We start from the raw sequence: 13,515 nt of genomic DNA, 5'->3' as shown, positions 1-13,515 counted from the left end.
CTAATCGAAGGAGATATTGAACTTTTAATTCGGTTTAATAGGGGGGCAAACACGTGTAGTAGTTAGATTAAAACCAAAGATAGTGAGATAGCTGCTCTGGCTCCGGCTCCCTAGACTAGACTACCTCCAGTTCGAATATCTATATGCTTCCGTACTGCACACTGTACTGTATAAAGAGCAGTTGTGTTCTGCTCTGAGGCTGGTGGGGTCTAAATTAGAAACTGTAGCAGGTTCCAAAAATGTGCTCCTAAACTTCAATGGAGATCGACAACAAACTGTCGAGATTATTCTCAAAAAAGAATCGGCAGTCAAAGAGTTTGGACAAAAAGTTGGCGATATCCTGTCAGCAGTTTTTCACACAATCGATTGAGTTCCGCCCGGCTAGCCAACCGGATTCACATATTGAAAATCTCAAATCACGTTACACACCTTTGAACAAAATCACTCTCACACCCTCCGATGTTTCCATGGAAACCGATTCGACAACGTCCAATTCCAAAACCACACCCGATTCCGATGTTGTTCCGACCCCTTGCAAATCGCTGTACAATGGCGACGACCTCAATATGTGTTGGAAGAGAGTTCGCTCGATAGGGGCAGGGCTATCCAATATGGGCAATACTTGCTTCTTGAATTCTGTGCTGCAATGTCTTGCATACACACCACCCCTCGTCAACTATCTGTTGTCAGGGGAACACAAGCAAAAATGTGAGTGTGGTAACGGTGAAAAGTACTCGTACACAATAATAATTATAATAGTAACTATATAATTATTAATTCACTAATTGTAATAATTATACGCACATGCATACACTGTATTTTATGTCAGTGGAATAAATACAGCAGACTGCAGTACTGTACGTACACCTCTTGCAGACACGTGTGCATGCGTTTTGTACAGACTGTACCCATACAGTAGCATTTGTTGCAACTACAGCACACAATAGTTATAAGTAACAACAATACATACACCCACACACACACACACACACACACATTGTCAACAGGTGGTCTCTCGGGATTCTGCACAATGTGTGAGTTCCAGAAGCACTGTGGTCAAGTGCTCACTGCCAACTGTGTCAAACCAGTCTCCATTGTGCATCACCTCAGAGGTGAACTTGCCTATTTTAATAATTCAAAATGGACGCATAAATTATTTGCTTTGCCTGCTCAGGCACTGTTCTACTAACATGACTCCTTTTTTGTAGCCATCGCGAGGCACTTTAGACTCGGAAGACAAGAAGATGCTCACGAGTTTCTGCGCTATTTCATCGATGGACTGCAGAGGAGCTGTCTCCATGGTTACCCGACCAAGCTGGACCCCCACTCCAAGGCAACCACTGTCATCCACCAGATCTTTGGCGGCTATCACAGAAGTCAAGGTGAGGGAATTAATTAAGGCGAGAAGTCAAGTCAGAACTTTTTGTCTTTTATCTTTACTTGTTATATGCACGAATGCATGCCATTCAAGATTGCTATCAATGTACTTACAGGCATGTACACACTCATAATTATAGTACGTGAATCTTGACTCAATCCTTTTGCCCTATGTATAGTTCAGTACATTTATATAACGGCTTTTACTAGGATTAATTGGGCAGCAAATTTGTACCTTATTATATACATTCTCATCCGCCCCCCTCCCCCCTGTAGTGAAGTGCCTTGAGTGCCAGCGTACATCCAACACGTACGACCCCCTCCTGGACATGAGTCTGGACATCAAGAACTGCACGGCCCTCTCCAAAGCTCTCCACCGCTCCATCAAACCAGACCTCCTGGAGGGAGACAACTCCTACGCATGTCCATAGTGAGGAGACACACTATTATCCTATTATGTGCTACAATGTTTTGCGAATATCAAACAACCATAATTATGCAAACTTCGCAAAAGTAAGATCGCAAATACCTCTGTACGGGTTCTTGTGTATGGCTACACGATGATCCCTGCCAGATCTCAAAGTTAGAACCCAAGTTGTCTATTGATTTGGCTCATTAATTCGCAAAAGTTTTTCGCTCGCAAAACATCGTAGTAAGACGGTATTTATGTGTATATTAGTGATAAAACTGTTCTGTACTGTATTTACCTGCTCAAGCAATTTCTTAATTGTAACAAATTATTACTGCACATTTAATTTTTAGCCTGATTGAAAAGTGTTTCTACCTCTAAATTTCCTGGTTTATGTGTTTGTGTGCAGCTGTAAGAAGATGACCAAGGCTCAGAAACGGTTCACAATCCAGCGTCTTCCCCGCGTGCTGACGATGCAACTAAAGAGGTTTGACTTCAACTCCATGTTCGGGGGCAAGATCAACAAGACGGTGGCTTACCCTGAGCACATCGACATGAGGCCTTTCATGAGCAGCACACAGGTATTGTATAAGAGCCACTATTACATTGCAAGGTAGCCAGCCTTATAGGAATGGTGTGTTTAATTACACATGTGGTTATGGTGGGAACTTCCCGGGATAATGCGTAGATCTCTGTACACGCACCATTCCTACACGCTGTCAGGGCTGGCTTGCAATGTAATAGTAGCTCTATGGTGCGTGTACAGTATGTTAGCCAGGCAATATAGTAGTATACTGTTACAGTTACGTACATCTGTACAGGGTGTCATATATCCCCCCCCCCCTTTCAATTATGACTGAGTGTCTATTGCTGGGTATTGAAATAACAGTTGACCTTTTTTTAGCAACATTTTCTGGTTACTTTTCTCATTTCCCCCCTCTACTCCAAAATCCTGTATGACACCCTGCTGTAGCTTATGGCAATACCTGTGTGCAGTGTATGCACGTGTATACTGTGAGTGTATTCTCAGGCTGCAATTCCTACTAACAGTTGCTCCCACCAAGCATTGTACGGTATGCTGTACGTGCATGATCAGTATTCACCATGTTGTGGTAACCCCTCCAGGGTCCCAGTGAGTGGTACCGACTGTACGCAGTGCTGGTTCACTATGGCTTCTCCTGTCACTCGGGACACTACTACTGCTACGTGAGGAACTCTAACAACTGCTGGTACTGCATGAACGACTCGCAAGTCTCACAGGTACATACAGCAGATGTGGGAATAATCTCACACTGTGGTTAGATCAGTGATTTATTTCAGGCCCAAATTGTTCTGTTTTTGTAGCTAACTTTGATACTTCATAACTTGTGTTGCAAACGTTCGATTTCCATATTTTTTTACGCATTAATAGCTCTTTAAACTATGGTGTGCTTAGATCAGTAATTTATTTCAGGCCCACATTGTCCATTTCTGAAAAAAGCGTGGGCTGTATAACCGTACATACAGTAGGGCCTGGTTTTTCGTAGCTACTTTGATTGCTATAACTTGTGTTGCGAACGTCCGATAAAAAAAAGACAATGTAGCTCTTTTAGTGCTACAATAATAATTATGGTGTGCTTAGATCAACAGACATAATGTGCAATCTTCAGCATTCTCTGTGTCTCCCTGCAGGCTAGTTTGTCGACTGTCTTGCAACAAGAAGCCTACCTCCTGTTTTATATCAGGGACGAGAATCATGCCCCTCCCAGTGGGGGGTCTTCCAAGTCACAAGGTTTGTACGTTGTGTTGACTTCATAGAGTTGTCATACGTACTTTTAAATTACTGAAATTCAAAGTTTCATATACTATTGGATTCCTTGTTAAAAAGCGCTTCTATCTATACTTCTAAACATTATGCATATTTATTTTGTACTATATACATTATGAAATACTATATTATACTTCTTCAACTCTTTCTACAGCTGTGCGGAGTGATCCTAAATTCTTGTCTACTCCTAAAAAGACGGCCATTGGTCTCGACAAAACGGGTACACCCTTTGTGCAGAAGAAACCCACTGGAGTTGTCCCTCCGTCCCCCAAGATCATTACACCTCCCAAGATGTCCTCGAATGGAAAAATCACGCACAACTTTAGCATTCTGCTACAAAAAGCGTCAATTTCCACGGCAACCAGCAAGACCACGCCTACTTCATTGGAATCAAATAAACCGGTGTTTGTTCCAAGACAGATAAAGGAGCCGTATAAAGTGAAGAGAAGTCTGAAAGATAAAGTCAAAAAGAAGTTGGTTGTCCCTCCAAGTTTGTCGTCACTGCTCGAGATGGATGAAGACTCCAAGGATGATATTCAACTCGCTGGTTCCATCCAGGCTTCAAACGTCGCTTCCCCTAAAGAGCGACCAACCAGATTCATTGGCCCTTTGCTTCCTTCTCCGACACAAATCTCAAATGAAGAATCTACCTCTGCTGTTGCTCTTGTGTCTCCAAAGTCCCATTCCGGATCCATGCTTGGGTCCGGTTCCGAGCCAACACAGTCCCATTCCGGATCCATGCTTGGGTCCGGTTCCGAGCCAACACAGTCCCATTCCGGATCCATGCTTGGGTCTGGTTCAGAGCCAACACAGTCCCATTCCGGATCCATACTTGGGTCTGGTTCCAAACCAGTGGCGTTGGTGCGACCTAGCCCTCATATCGATGATTCTAAAACAGAGAAAAAAATTGATCCTCCACCGACGATCGAATCCACACCTTCACGTCTTACACTCAAGCACACGCCCACACCTCCACTCAAACACACCCTCACGCCTCCACACATATCTACAAACCACACCCTTCCTAACTCTTCGCCGCAAGTGGACTCCACTACTTCCGGAGATGTTCTCACCTCGCCTAAACTGATTCCGTACGGACCAGACCTCTCTAGTGATCATGTGACATCTACCCTCGGACAGAACACACCCTCCCCGAAATCAAACAGCAAATTCAAATTTACCTCCTCTCTAAAACGCTCGAAGAAGAACAAAAAGAAACGATATCGAAAGCGTTCACAAAGCGTTGAAGAAAGCAACCATGAAAATTCCTCAGATGAAGTTACTTCATCTAAGAGGCGAGAAAGCGAAAATGGTGGCCATAAAAAAAGAGACAAGATCCGAAACAAAGAACACAAGAAGCATTCTGTCAGTAAATCACCATCTAGGGAGGGTGTCGAATCGTCACGGAAACATGACAGACGTCAAAGTCGCTCAAGATCTCGTACCCCTCGGAGAAGAATCTCCCATCCTCACACTGCTCCCGCTGTCCATCGCCGTAGATACCACTCGTATCGTGATATCGAAAAGGTTAAGCGTTCTCGCTCTCGCTCTCTACATCGAGAAAAATTGTACTCAAGTGGTTCTAGTGGCGAAATAGTTAAAGGCCACGATTCTGGTAGTGAAAGGGTTAAAGCCCATGATTCTGGTGGTGAACGGGTTAAAGAACAGCATGGCGACGAGGAACGTCGACTCAAGAAGAAGAGAAAGAAGTATCACAGTGATGACAAGAGTCCTGAGAGGAAGAGACACAAGTCTGAGAGCTCTGGGGAGAATGGCAAGCAAGGTGAACCATTGATTGTGCATTTTAAGAAAATGTGTAAGAAAAAACCATACATGTAGCCGCGCACACAGTGTAGGAATAATGTGTGGAGCATTTTACTCTTGCAGAATTTACCAGTTTCCCTTATACAGGCCCTGAGATAGCCTGGGACAGTGGTAAGAAGGGCCAGCTGGCACAGTGGGACGGCCTCAGGCAGTCCGACGTGTTGGAGCAACTCACTAGTCAGGACAGACTGGGAGGTGGGTCAGTCAGTATGCTACTCTATATGCCTATAGCGACCCTTGACCCTTGATATTGTCTCCCCATAGAGTGTCTGAAAGATCCATTTTCTGTATGTTGAGTACTGTACAGTACACATGTAACTCAATGTGGCCATGCATGTCATCTTTGTGTGATACGTAGCTAGGTTTCCATGTAATATAATATCTATCAGGGTGTCATACAGGGGGGGAAGGGGGGATATCCCCCCCCTTTCAATTATGACTGAGTGTCCATAGCTGGGTATTGAAATAACAGTTGACCTTTTTTTAGCAACATTTTCTGGTTACTTTTCTCATTTCCCCCCTTTACTTCAAAATCCTGTATGACACCCTGTCTATTGAAGTTTACAGTGTAGTTCAAAGAGACCTCCTCTGTCTTCCCTCATTATTGTACACAATACAATTGACCTCAACCACCATTTTGTAGCAGTACGTCTTATGATTATAATCTCTGTGTGTACTTTCCCTCCTCTAGTCAAGTCTTGGGATGGTGGTGCTAGTGTGCTCGGATGTGGCCCCCCCACAGAGGGGCGGAGGGGGGACAGGGACACCTGGGACGAGGAACTCGACAGGGGAAAGGTAAGCCAAGACTAATTACTAGCTTGTACTCTATAGTCATGTGACTGCATGAACTATGCTAATTGATAATGAGCTTGAGCTTGCACTACTGACAATGTACATTGGACGTTATCTGTGCTATGATGAACAACTAAGGCTTAATCACTGAGCTCAACTGTGCATGGAGCCACGATCTCAACCTCACGTTCTGAGCACATTTTCATTGGTTGAGCATCGATGAGACACTTATAATATTTCTGGCATTTGGTACTATCCAGTACTATCCATCATTACTTATCAAGAGTTCGAACTGTAGGTGTTCTACATAGCTAATGCAGTAACGGTAGCATGTACATGTACGTCGTATTATGTGCATTGCATTACCAAACGATGATCACATGATCTCCCTCTCGCCCCCTCAGGTCAAGAAGGTCAAGACAAGAGTGTCTGGCGACGACTTTAGCTCCACTAACAAGTTCCAGGACATGCACGATCGACGCGGGGGCGGGGGCTCACACTATTACAAGGACAAGGATCACAAACATCACAAGCCTCACAAACCCACTCACAAGCCTCACAAATGGCACCACCGTCACTAGTTGTGAACTTTTGATGAACATGCACGAAGAGAATCACCCACCACCCACCTGCTCTAATCATGATCTTTTTGTATTTAGGCACCATGCACAATTTATATGATGTACGTATTATTTATAATTATTATTAAACAATTAAGAGCAAAACTTATAATTTATGCTATGAAATGGCTTTTATGTCGTTACGATTAATTATGCTTTAATTACAAATTATTTCTTTAAAGAATTGTTTAATTGACTGACAAGTGAATAGTTAATATTATTTGGCACACGTACAGGAATTAGGGATAATATTTATGTGCAAATAATTATTATATATTAAAGGCTACTTTTCCTAAGACAGAAACAATAATTATACACAAGTGGACTTCTTATAGAGCAGCTTAGACAAGTGAGCATAAATTATACAGATGCAAGTTAGAGCTAATTAAATTTTGGAAATTTCTGTCCAGAAAAATAATAATCGTTCAATTAAGATTCTCTAATGGAGTTGTACCACGTCAGTGTGTCCACATTTGCAGTGGAGTACTTTTTGAAGAACTCCAACTCCTGCGTTTGGGGGGGTGGGCGTAATTACAGTTTGTACGAATGCACAATGCATAATGATAATTATGTAGGCTAGCTTACACATGTAAGCTATATTCTATACATTGCAAAGTGCACACATAATAAGCAATTGATTTAAGGACAACACACCTGAAGTTGCTTATAGTCGGGCCTCTGGAGGTGGTCTTTCCTTAAACTGCGAAAACAAACAGAAAACCATCAAATTTGACCGACTAAAAATGTTATTCTACACAATTTAGGAGAGCTTATAAAATACATGTTGCCTTAGGTAATATGAGTGGGAGTCTAGAGGCATACGTATGTATGTACAGCTGTCTTGTTCTCACGTGCACATACATGCTGAATGCTAGTAGTCATAACACATGCATACACATGCTGAATGCTACATAGTAGAGAGCTCACACGCACACGCACACGCATGCTGAATGCTATAGTAGAGAGCTCACATGCACATGCATGCTGAATGCTATAGTAGAGGTCTCACCAGGCAGCAGAAAACTCGAGGAGATCAGCAGAGTATTGTCCATCACTGGGCAGTTTTGGAGGAGGTCCGTTCACCACAGCATTCAGCTGCTCAAAGATTGTGGCCCACTTACTGTAGGGGAACTTGCCCAGTGCCAATTCCAACTGTACATGTGTGGGGGAGGGGAGGGGGATTTTTAAACTGGTATTTGGTAGTGATACAAAGCCTTACACAACTGAAAGCTGCTGTCTTTCCTTGTACACAACACAACAGTGACAAACACATCCTTTTAGGCAATAACATTTTCGAACACACAAAACACTCCTAAAACCCCACAATTGTTATTAGTAATCGTGTGTGTATAAAGTGCAGCTGGTGTTACAGTAGTGTGTGCCACACCCACCAGTGTGATCCCAAAGCTCCACACGTCGGACTGGATGGTGTACCCGTGCTCGGCTTTCTTAGGGTCAATCCTCTCGGGCTATAAAGAAATTATCAACAATCAGTAGCTTTCAGGGAAACCAATATCTGAATACTGTACAGTGTGTAAGACCATACAGTCAACAACTACAATGTGCATTACTTAACAGAGGGATCAAAATACAAAAGGGCTTGGTAACCAATACTCCCCCTCCCCCCCCCACTTACAGCCATGTAGGGACGACAGCCCACTTCCATAGTCTTGGCAAGAGAGTCGACAAGTCGCCCAGAGATACCAAAGTCACACAGCTTGAACTCACACTTCCTGCTCACCAGGATGTTGGACGGCTTCACATCTGGAGAGGGGGGAGGGGCAAGTACACAGTAGCTACCACAAATATTAATATCGTCACTAAATACATAGTGTATATAATGTCACATACATGTACTGTGTTCACATATATACATTGCTGTGATTAACACGAGGTTAGTTATGACAGAGAAACCACTCGATTGCTCTCTACAATGTACACAAAAATGAAGGGACTGTTTCCAAAACAGGCTTCAAATACTCAATAAGAAAGTTTGCATTCTCAATCCAAATGAATGTCAGTACAACTATTAGCCATTCAACTACCACATCTTATATGCTCTGAGCTTACGGTAGGCTTGCTTCTATAACTGCATGTCTGACTAGCTAGTTGCTTATAGCTAGCTCCTGGGTTTTATAACTCATTTAATGCTACATACAATGTATTAAACATGAGAGTTCTAGAACTCCAGCCATGACCATGAGAGTGGTTGTAACAGTTAATCACCTGCTCAGGCAGTATAATTATACAGTGTACATGTACACACAAAAGCCACTAAGAAGTACTGCCTGCATGTACCTGTACACACAAGGCCACTAAGAAGTACTGCCTGCATGTACCTCTGTGTATAATGAGCAGCTCTTCCTTGAGGTAGTGGAGTGCTTTGATGACAGCCACGGTCATCTTGCCAATAATCTCCTCTGGAATGCTCTGTTTGAGGACGTCCACTCTCTTTGAGATCTTGTCCATACTGGCATCCAGTAGCTCCATACAGATCCACACATCTCCCTGGGGGGGGGGGGGGGTAGCAATGCGCACAAGTAAGTATAAGTATCTGTAGGTACAAGGGTCAATGTTGCAGTCATTCACAGTTGAGGAACCAACAGAAGTAGGAACACACACACACACAGTCAGATTCAATGTATTCCGTATTACTAGAATATTTTGCGGATGAAAAAACCTTTGCGAATGAGCTAAATCAACAGAAAAATTGACCCTTTGCGATCTCGTTCTGGCAAAGGATCGTGTGAATTACTAGTAGGCTTTGCGATTTTATTGATGTGAATTGAACAACCCTCGCAAAGTTCGCATATGTTTGATGCTCGCAAAACATTCTAGTAATAGGGTACCTAGGCATAACTACACGTACGGTGTCGAGTGGTAACAGTTGGAGATGGTTCTAAAAGTATAAACCCACTAGAGTACTAATAATGATATTCCAAACCACATCTTCACAATACCTGTGTTACAAGTTACAATGAAAAAGTGTTTACAAATAGTGCAGTGGGATTGAAACTTATATATTTCTTATCTATAGTTTACCATCTCATAGAAAACAAACGTTGTAACCACGCTAAAACCGAAGGAGCAACCTTTCAACTTAACTATCTGTGGATCCAATCTAAAACACCTATACAATAACATGATAGTGAAAGTTACTGTCTCTATTGTGGTCACTTTATCACTCACTATAACACAGTGGGCCACAAGTATCTAAGTAAGTGTATTAGCAGGCCACCCACTATAACACAGTGGGTCACAAGTATCTAAGCAAGTGTGTTAGCAGGCCACCCACTATAACACAGTGGGTCACAAGTATCTAAGCAAGTGTGTTAGCAGGCCACCCACTATAACACAGTGGGTCACAAGTATCTAAGCAAGTGTGTTAGCAGGCCACCCACTATAACACAGTGGGTCACAAGTATCTAAGCAAGTGTGTTAGCAGGCCACCCACTATAACACAGTGGGTCACAAGTATCTAAGCAAGTGTGTTAGCAGGCCACCCACTATAACACAGTGGGTCACAAGTATCTAAGCAAGTGTGTTAGCAGGCCACCCACTATAACACAGTGGGTCACAAGTATCTAAGCAAGTGTGTTAGCAGGCCACCCACTATAACACAGTGGGTCACAAGTATCTAAGCAAGTGTGTTAGCAGGCCACCCACTATAACACAGTGGGTCACAAGTATCTAAGCAAGTGTGTTAGCAGGCCACCCACTATAACACAGTGGGTCACAAGTATCTAAGCAAGTGTGTTAGCAGGCCACCCACTATAACACAGTGGGTCACAAGTATCTAAGTAAGTGTGTTAGCAGGCCACCCACTATAACACAGTGGGCTACAAGAATCTAAGCATGTGTGTTAGCAGGCCAGCAGGCCACATACATGTACCATTGGTCGCTATAAACAGATTTCACTGAACATGTGGCAAACTATAATAGCAGATTGAAAGTTTCTAATTCGCTTGACCCAGAGGAGGTCCGACATACGCGCACAAATCACTACAAGTGCTAGTAGTGTATTGGCGTTTTCACGTGACATCAATGCACTGCACTTGTAGTGATTCGTGCACGCATGTCGGACTTCCTCTGATAACAGAGTGTGAACATAATTATGTTAACATACATCTCTGATGAGGCAGCCATAGAACTCAACGATGAAAGGACACGCCCCGTGCTTCATGATCATGGCCAGCTCTACAATACCACTCTTCTCAGTGGCATGGAGGTCTCTCATCGGGATTTTCTGTGTGTGTGTGTGTGTGTGTGGGTGTAGGTGTGTGTGTGTGTGTGTGGGGGGGGTAATAGTACGTAAAATAATTATACTAATTAACCCTCAATAAAAATAGTTGGTTAAGTGTCATTACAGGGATGTTCCCACACTGGTCGGTGGTGGTAGGTACCTCTAGACAAAAGAGCCGCCACTAGATAAAAATAACAACCACTTAAAAACCTAGTTTACTACATAGTTTGTGTAATGAATCGATTGAGGATTGAAAAATAGCCACCACTTTGGGCAATCACTGAAATAATAATATAGTACAATGACATGTACATACCGTGGAATCTGAGCACCTTATTTGTTCAAGCTTGGGTACATGGTACATGTACATATATGCATTAAATAAGCATAAGTTAGCAAATTTCCCATACTCTGCGGTACTTTGAACTAACTTGCATTCTTGCACAAGCCAGTTTTAATCAGGGTGGAGCACCTTTTTAATTTGTTATGATCAGGAACTGTTTCAGTATTATAATATTAACTATTCTTTTCCCTTAGAAGCTCAAACTTATTTTCAGAATTAATGTGGTTACGAAAATGCTTTCACTATCTTCTGTTCTAATGGTGCCATAGAAAGGAAAATATTGATTTTATGTCTCACCTTGACAGCCATGGTAGTTTGGGTGGGAGGGTAGAGCATCTTGGTGACAGTACCAAAGGCCCCATCTCCAAGGTGACCCTGGTCCTCCAAATCTTCAGCCTTGAAGGAGTATTTCTGCAATGGTGAGATGAGGGGTCATGGGGATCAATCGTACGCATGTACAGATATGAACAGAGCTAGAGGTTGAGTTATCAATAATCATGGTTGAAGTAGCCTTATCTAGAACAACTTGGGTATTAAACTTGGGAAAAAAGCTAGCCTCATCAACAAAGTCAACAAAATATAACAAACTGCTTGCTTCCCTCCTAATATTAAATTAGGAGCCAGTGTGTGTAATGCAGTGTATCTACAGTAGGCAATACTTGAACTTCATGTAGTTATAAAACACTTGCCTCTTCTTGAATTGTGAGTTCTTCTAGTTTGATAGTGGCTGGAATGTCGGGGATGACTTTGTGTGACTGAGAACTGTGTGTGTGTGTGTGCGTGTGTGTGTGTGCGTGCGTGCGTGCGTGTGTGTGTGTGTGTGCGTGCGTGCGTGTGTGTGTGTGTGTGTGTGTCTGTGTGTGTGTGTGTGTGCTGAAATTGTTTTCCTTGGACAAACATTTACACTACAAAACTTTTCGGTGTTATTATAGTTTCAGAGTTGAAAAAAGTTCACAGCTATAGCCAAAAACAGGGGCACAGTACATCATTGTTATCGTTATGCTTTACAATGCGAAAACTTATAAATTAAAGAAGCCACCATGCAACACAAGTGATAGCTTTGTCCCAGCAGTGGTGGTGGACAGCATCAACTACAGCAAGTCCCCCTCCACCACAAATGCCTACCACAGTGACTAGGCTACACACAGAATGACTCAACTGCCTCAGGGCACTCTAATATAACAACAAGGGGACAAACCTGGGGCTTTTATACCACATGTGTGTGAATGATGAGTCAGCACTAAAGTACCAATTGCATAATAGATGTGTACTGTGTATGAATGGTGTGTGTGTGGTGTGTGTGACTCACGTGGGTGTGGGTGTGGGTGTGGTGAGTGGGGTCGTAACGAGAGGGGTGACAGGAGTGACAGGAGTCTTGCCAACGGGGAGACGAGGAGGTTGCTTCTTTCTTTTACTTCCTCCCCCTCCACCACCCAGGTCCATCTTACCAGGGGGGGCTGTCAGAGACAAAATGACACGAGTATAGTACTAAAATGCAATACGAGATATGCAGTATTAAATACTGTACGTACGTAGCTTGCTTACATGGTGCGCATTAATGGCAACACAGTTACATAGCCTAGCACTGATTAAATAGTAACTATAGGCTGCCTGCCACTGACAATTTTCCTCAGAATATATAATATTAAAAGCATACCATCAGTTATATCAACGAGCTATTGACTCACCTCTCTGTGCCATCATATATACAGAGCTTAGCAGAGTTGTAGAGCACACACACAGGCACACTGAATTTACAGTCTTCAACCTTCTTGATCTTTACTAAAACCCTGAAACAGCTTTTGGTAATTTTTTTTATAGCCAGCAACAGTAGGGTAAGTCCCTATCTACAGTAAGTTAGCTGATCATTATCAATTACCTCGATTTGTCGCCTCCCTCCATATCTAGAGTAGTCTCGCGGGCCATACTGATTTTTTGATGAACTGATTAGAGATTAGCCTCGTCCCACACCACACTGAAGATTTCTGAGGCTGCCTTGTGAAGGAGGAGGAGGCTAAAGTCATGTAGTTAACTGCAGAGAGTTATAATTTTTCAATAGTCTATCTCTTTGTAATAACACCTGCAAAGTAGACCTATACC

General features: G+C 42.9%; 2 protein-coding genes across 2 annotated transcripts; one reads left to right on the top strand and one right to left on the bottom strand.

Annotated features, from left to right (window-relative positions):
- Positions 1-52: 52 nt before the first annotated feature.
- On the top strand, positions 53-7,032 carry LOC135351187 (ubiquitin carboxyl-terminal hydrolase 36-like). Its single transcript, XM_064550134.1, has 11 exons — positions 53-708; positions 1,008-1,112; positions 1,209-1,382; positions 1,654-1,807; positions 2,196-2,367; positions 2,912-3,046; positions 3,458-3,557; positions 3,748-5,376; positions 5,505-5,612; positions 6,109-6,212; positions 6,614-7,032. The coding sequence occupies exons 1-11, from the start codon at positions 258-260 to the stop codon at positions 6,788-6,790; spliced, it is 3,309 nt and encodes a 1,102-aa protein (XP_064406204.1). The 5' UTR covers positions 53-257; the 3' UTR covers positions 6,791-7,032.
- LOC135351192 (dual specificity mitogen-activated protein kinase kinase 6-like) lies at positions 7,027-13,265 on the bottom strand. The gene is made up of 11 exons (XM_064550140.1): positions 13,104-13,265; positions 12,725-12,872; positions 12,105-12,177; positions 11,713-11,826; positions 10,956-11,075; positions 9,169-9,337; positions 8,466-8,593; positions 8,221-8,298; positions 7,839-7,981; positions 7,484-7,529; positions 7,027-7,336 (listed from the first exon to the last, which is right to left on the bottom strand). Exons 1-11 carry the CDS (start codon positions 13,117-13,119, stop codon positions 7,259-7,261), a joined length of 1,113 nt encoding a protein of 370 aa, XP_064406210.1. The 5' UTR covers positions 13,120-13,265; the 3' UTR covers positions 7,027-7,258.
- Between the last annotated feature and the right edge of the window lie 250 nt (positions 13,266-13,515).

Source organism: Halichondria panicea, chromosome 17 (assembly GCF_963675165.1).
Source record: "Halichondria panicea chromosome 17, odHalPani1.1, whole genome shotgun sequence".
Classification (NCBI taxonomy): Eukaryota; Metazoa; Porifera; class Demospongiae; order Suberitida; family Halichondriidae; genus Halichondria; species Halichondria panicea.
Note: the sequence above shows the minus strand (reverse complement) of the source record. Positions and strands in the feature narration are given on the sequence as shown.

Bases quoted from the DNA above. Each gene is read 5' to 3' on its own strand.
- LOC135351187 (XM_064550134.1), top strand. From the start codon at position 258: ATGGAGATCGACAACAAACTGTCGAGATTATTCTCAAAAAAGAATCGG. The intron at 2,368-2,911 runs GTATTGTATAAG...TAACCCCTCCAG, and splicing joins CTTTCATGAGCAGCACACAG to GGTCCCAGTGAGTGGTACCG. The intron at 5,377-5,504 runs GTGAACCATTGA...TCCCTTATACAG, and splicing joins TGGGGAGAATGGCAAGCAAG to GCCCTGAGATAGCCTGGGAC.
- LOC135351192 (XM_064550140.1), bottom strand. The intron at 12,178-12,724 runs GTGAGTCACACA...ACACACACACAG, and splicing joins ACACCCACACCCACACCCAC to TTCTCAGTCACACAAAGTCA. The intron at 7,337-7,483 runs GTGTGTTGTCCT...CCCCAAACGCAG, and splicing joins CCGACTATAAGCAACTTCAG to GAGTTGGAGTTCTTCAAAAA.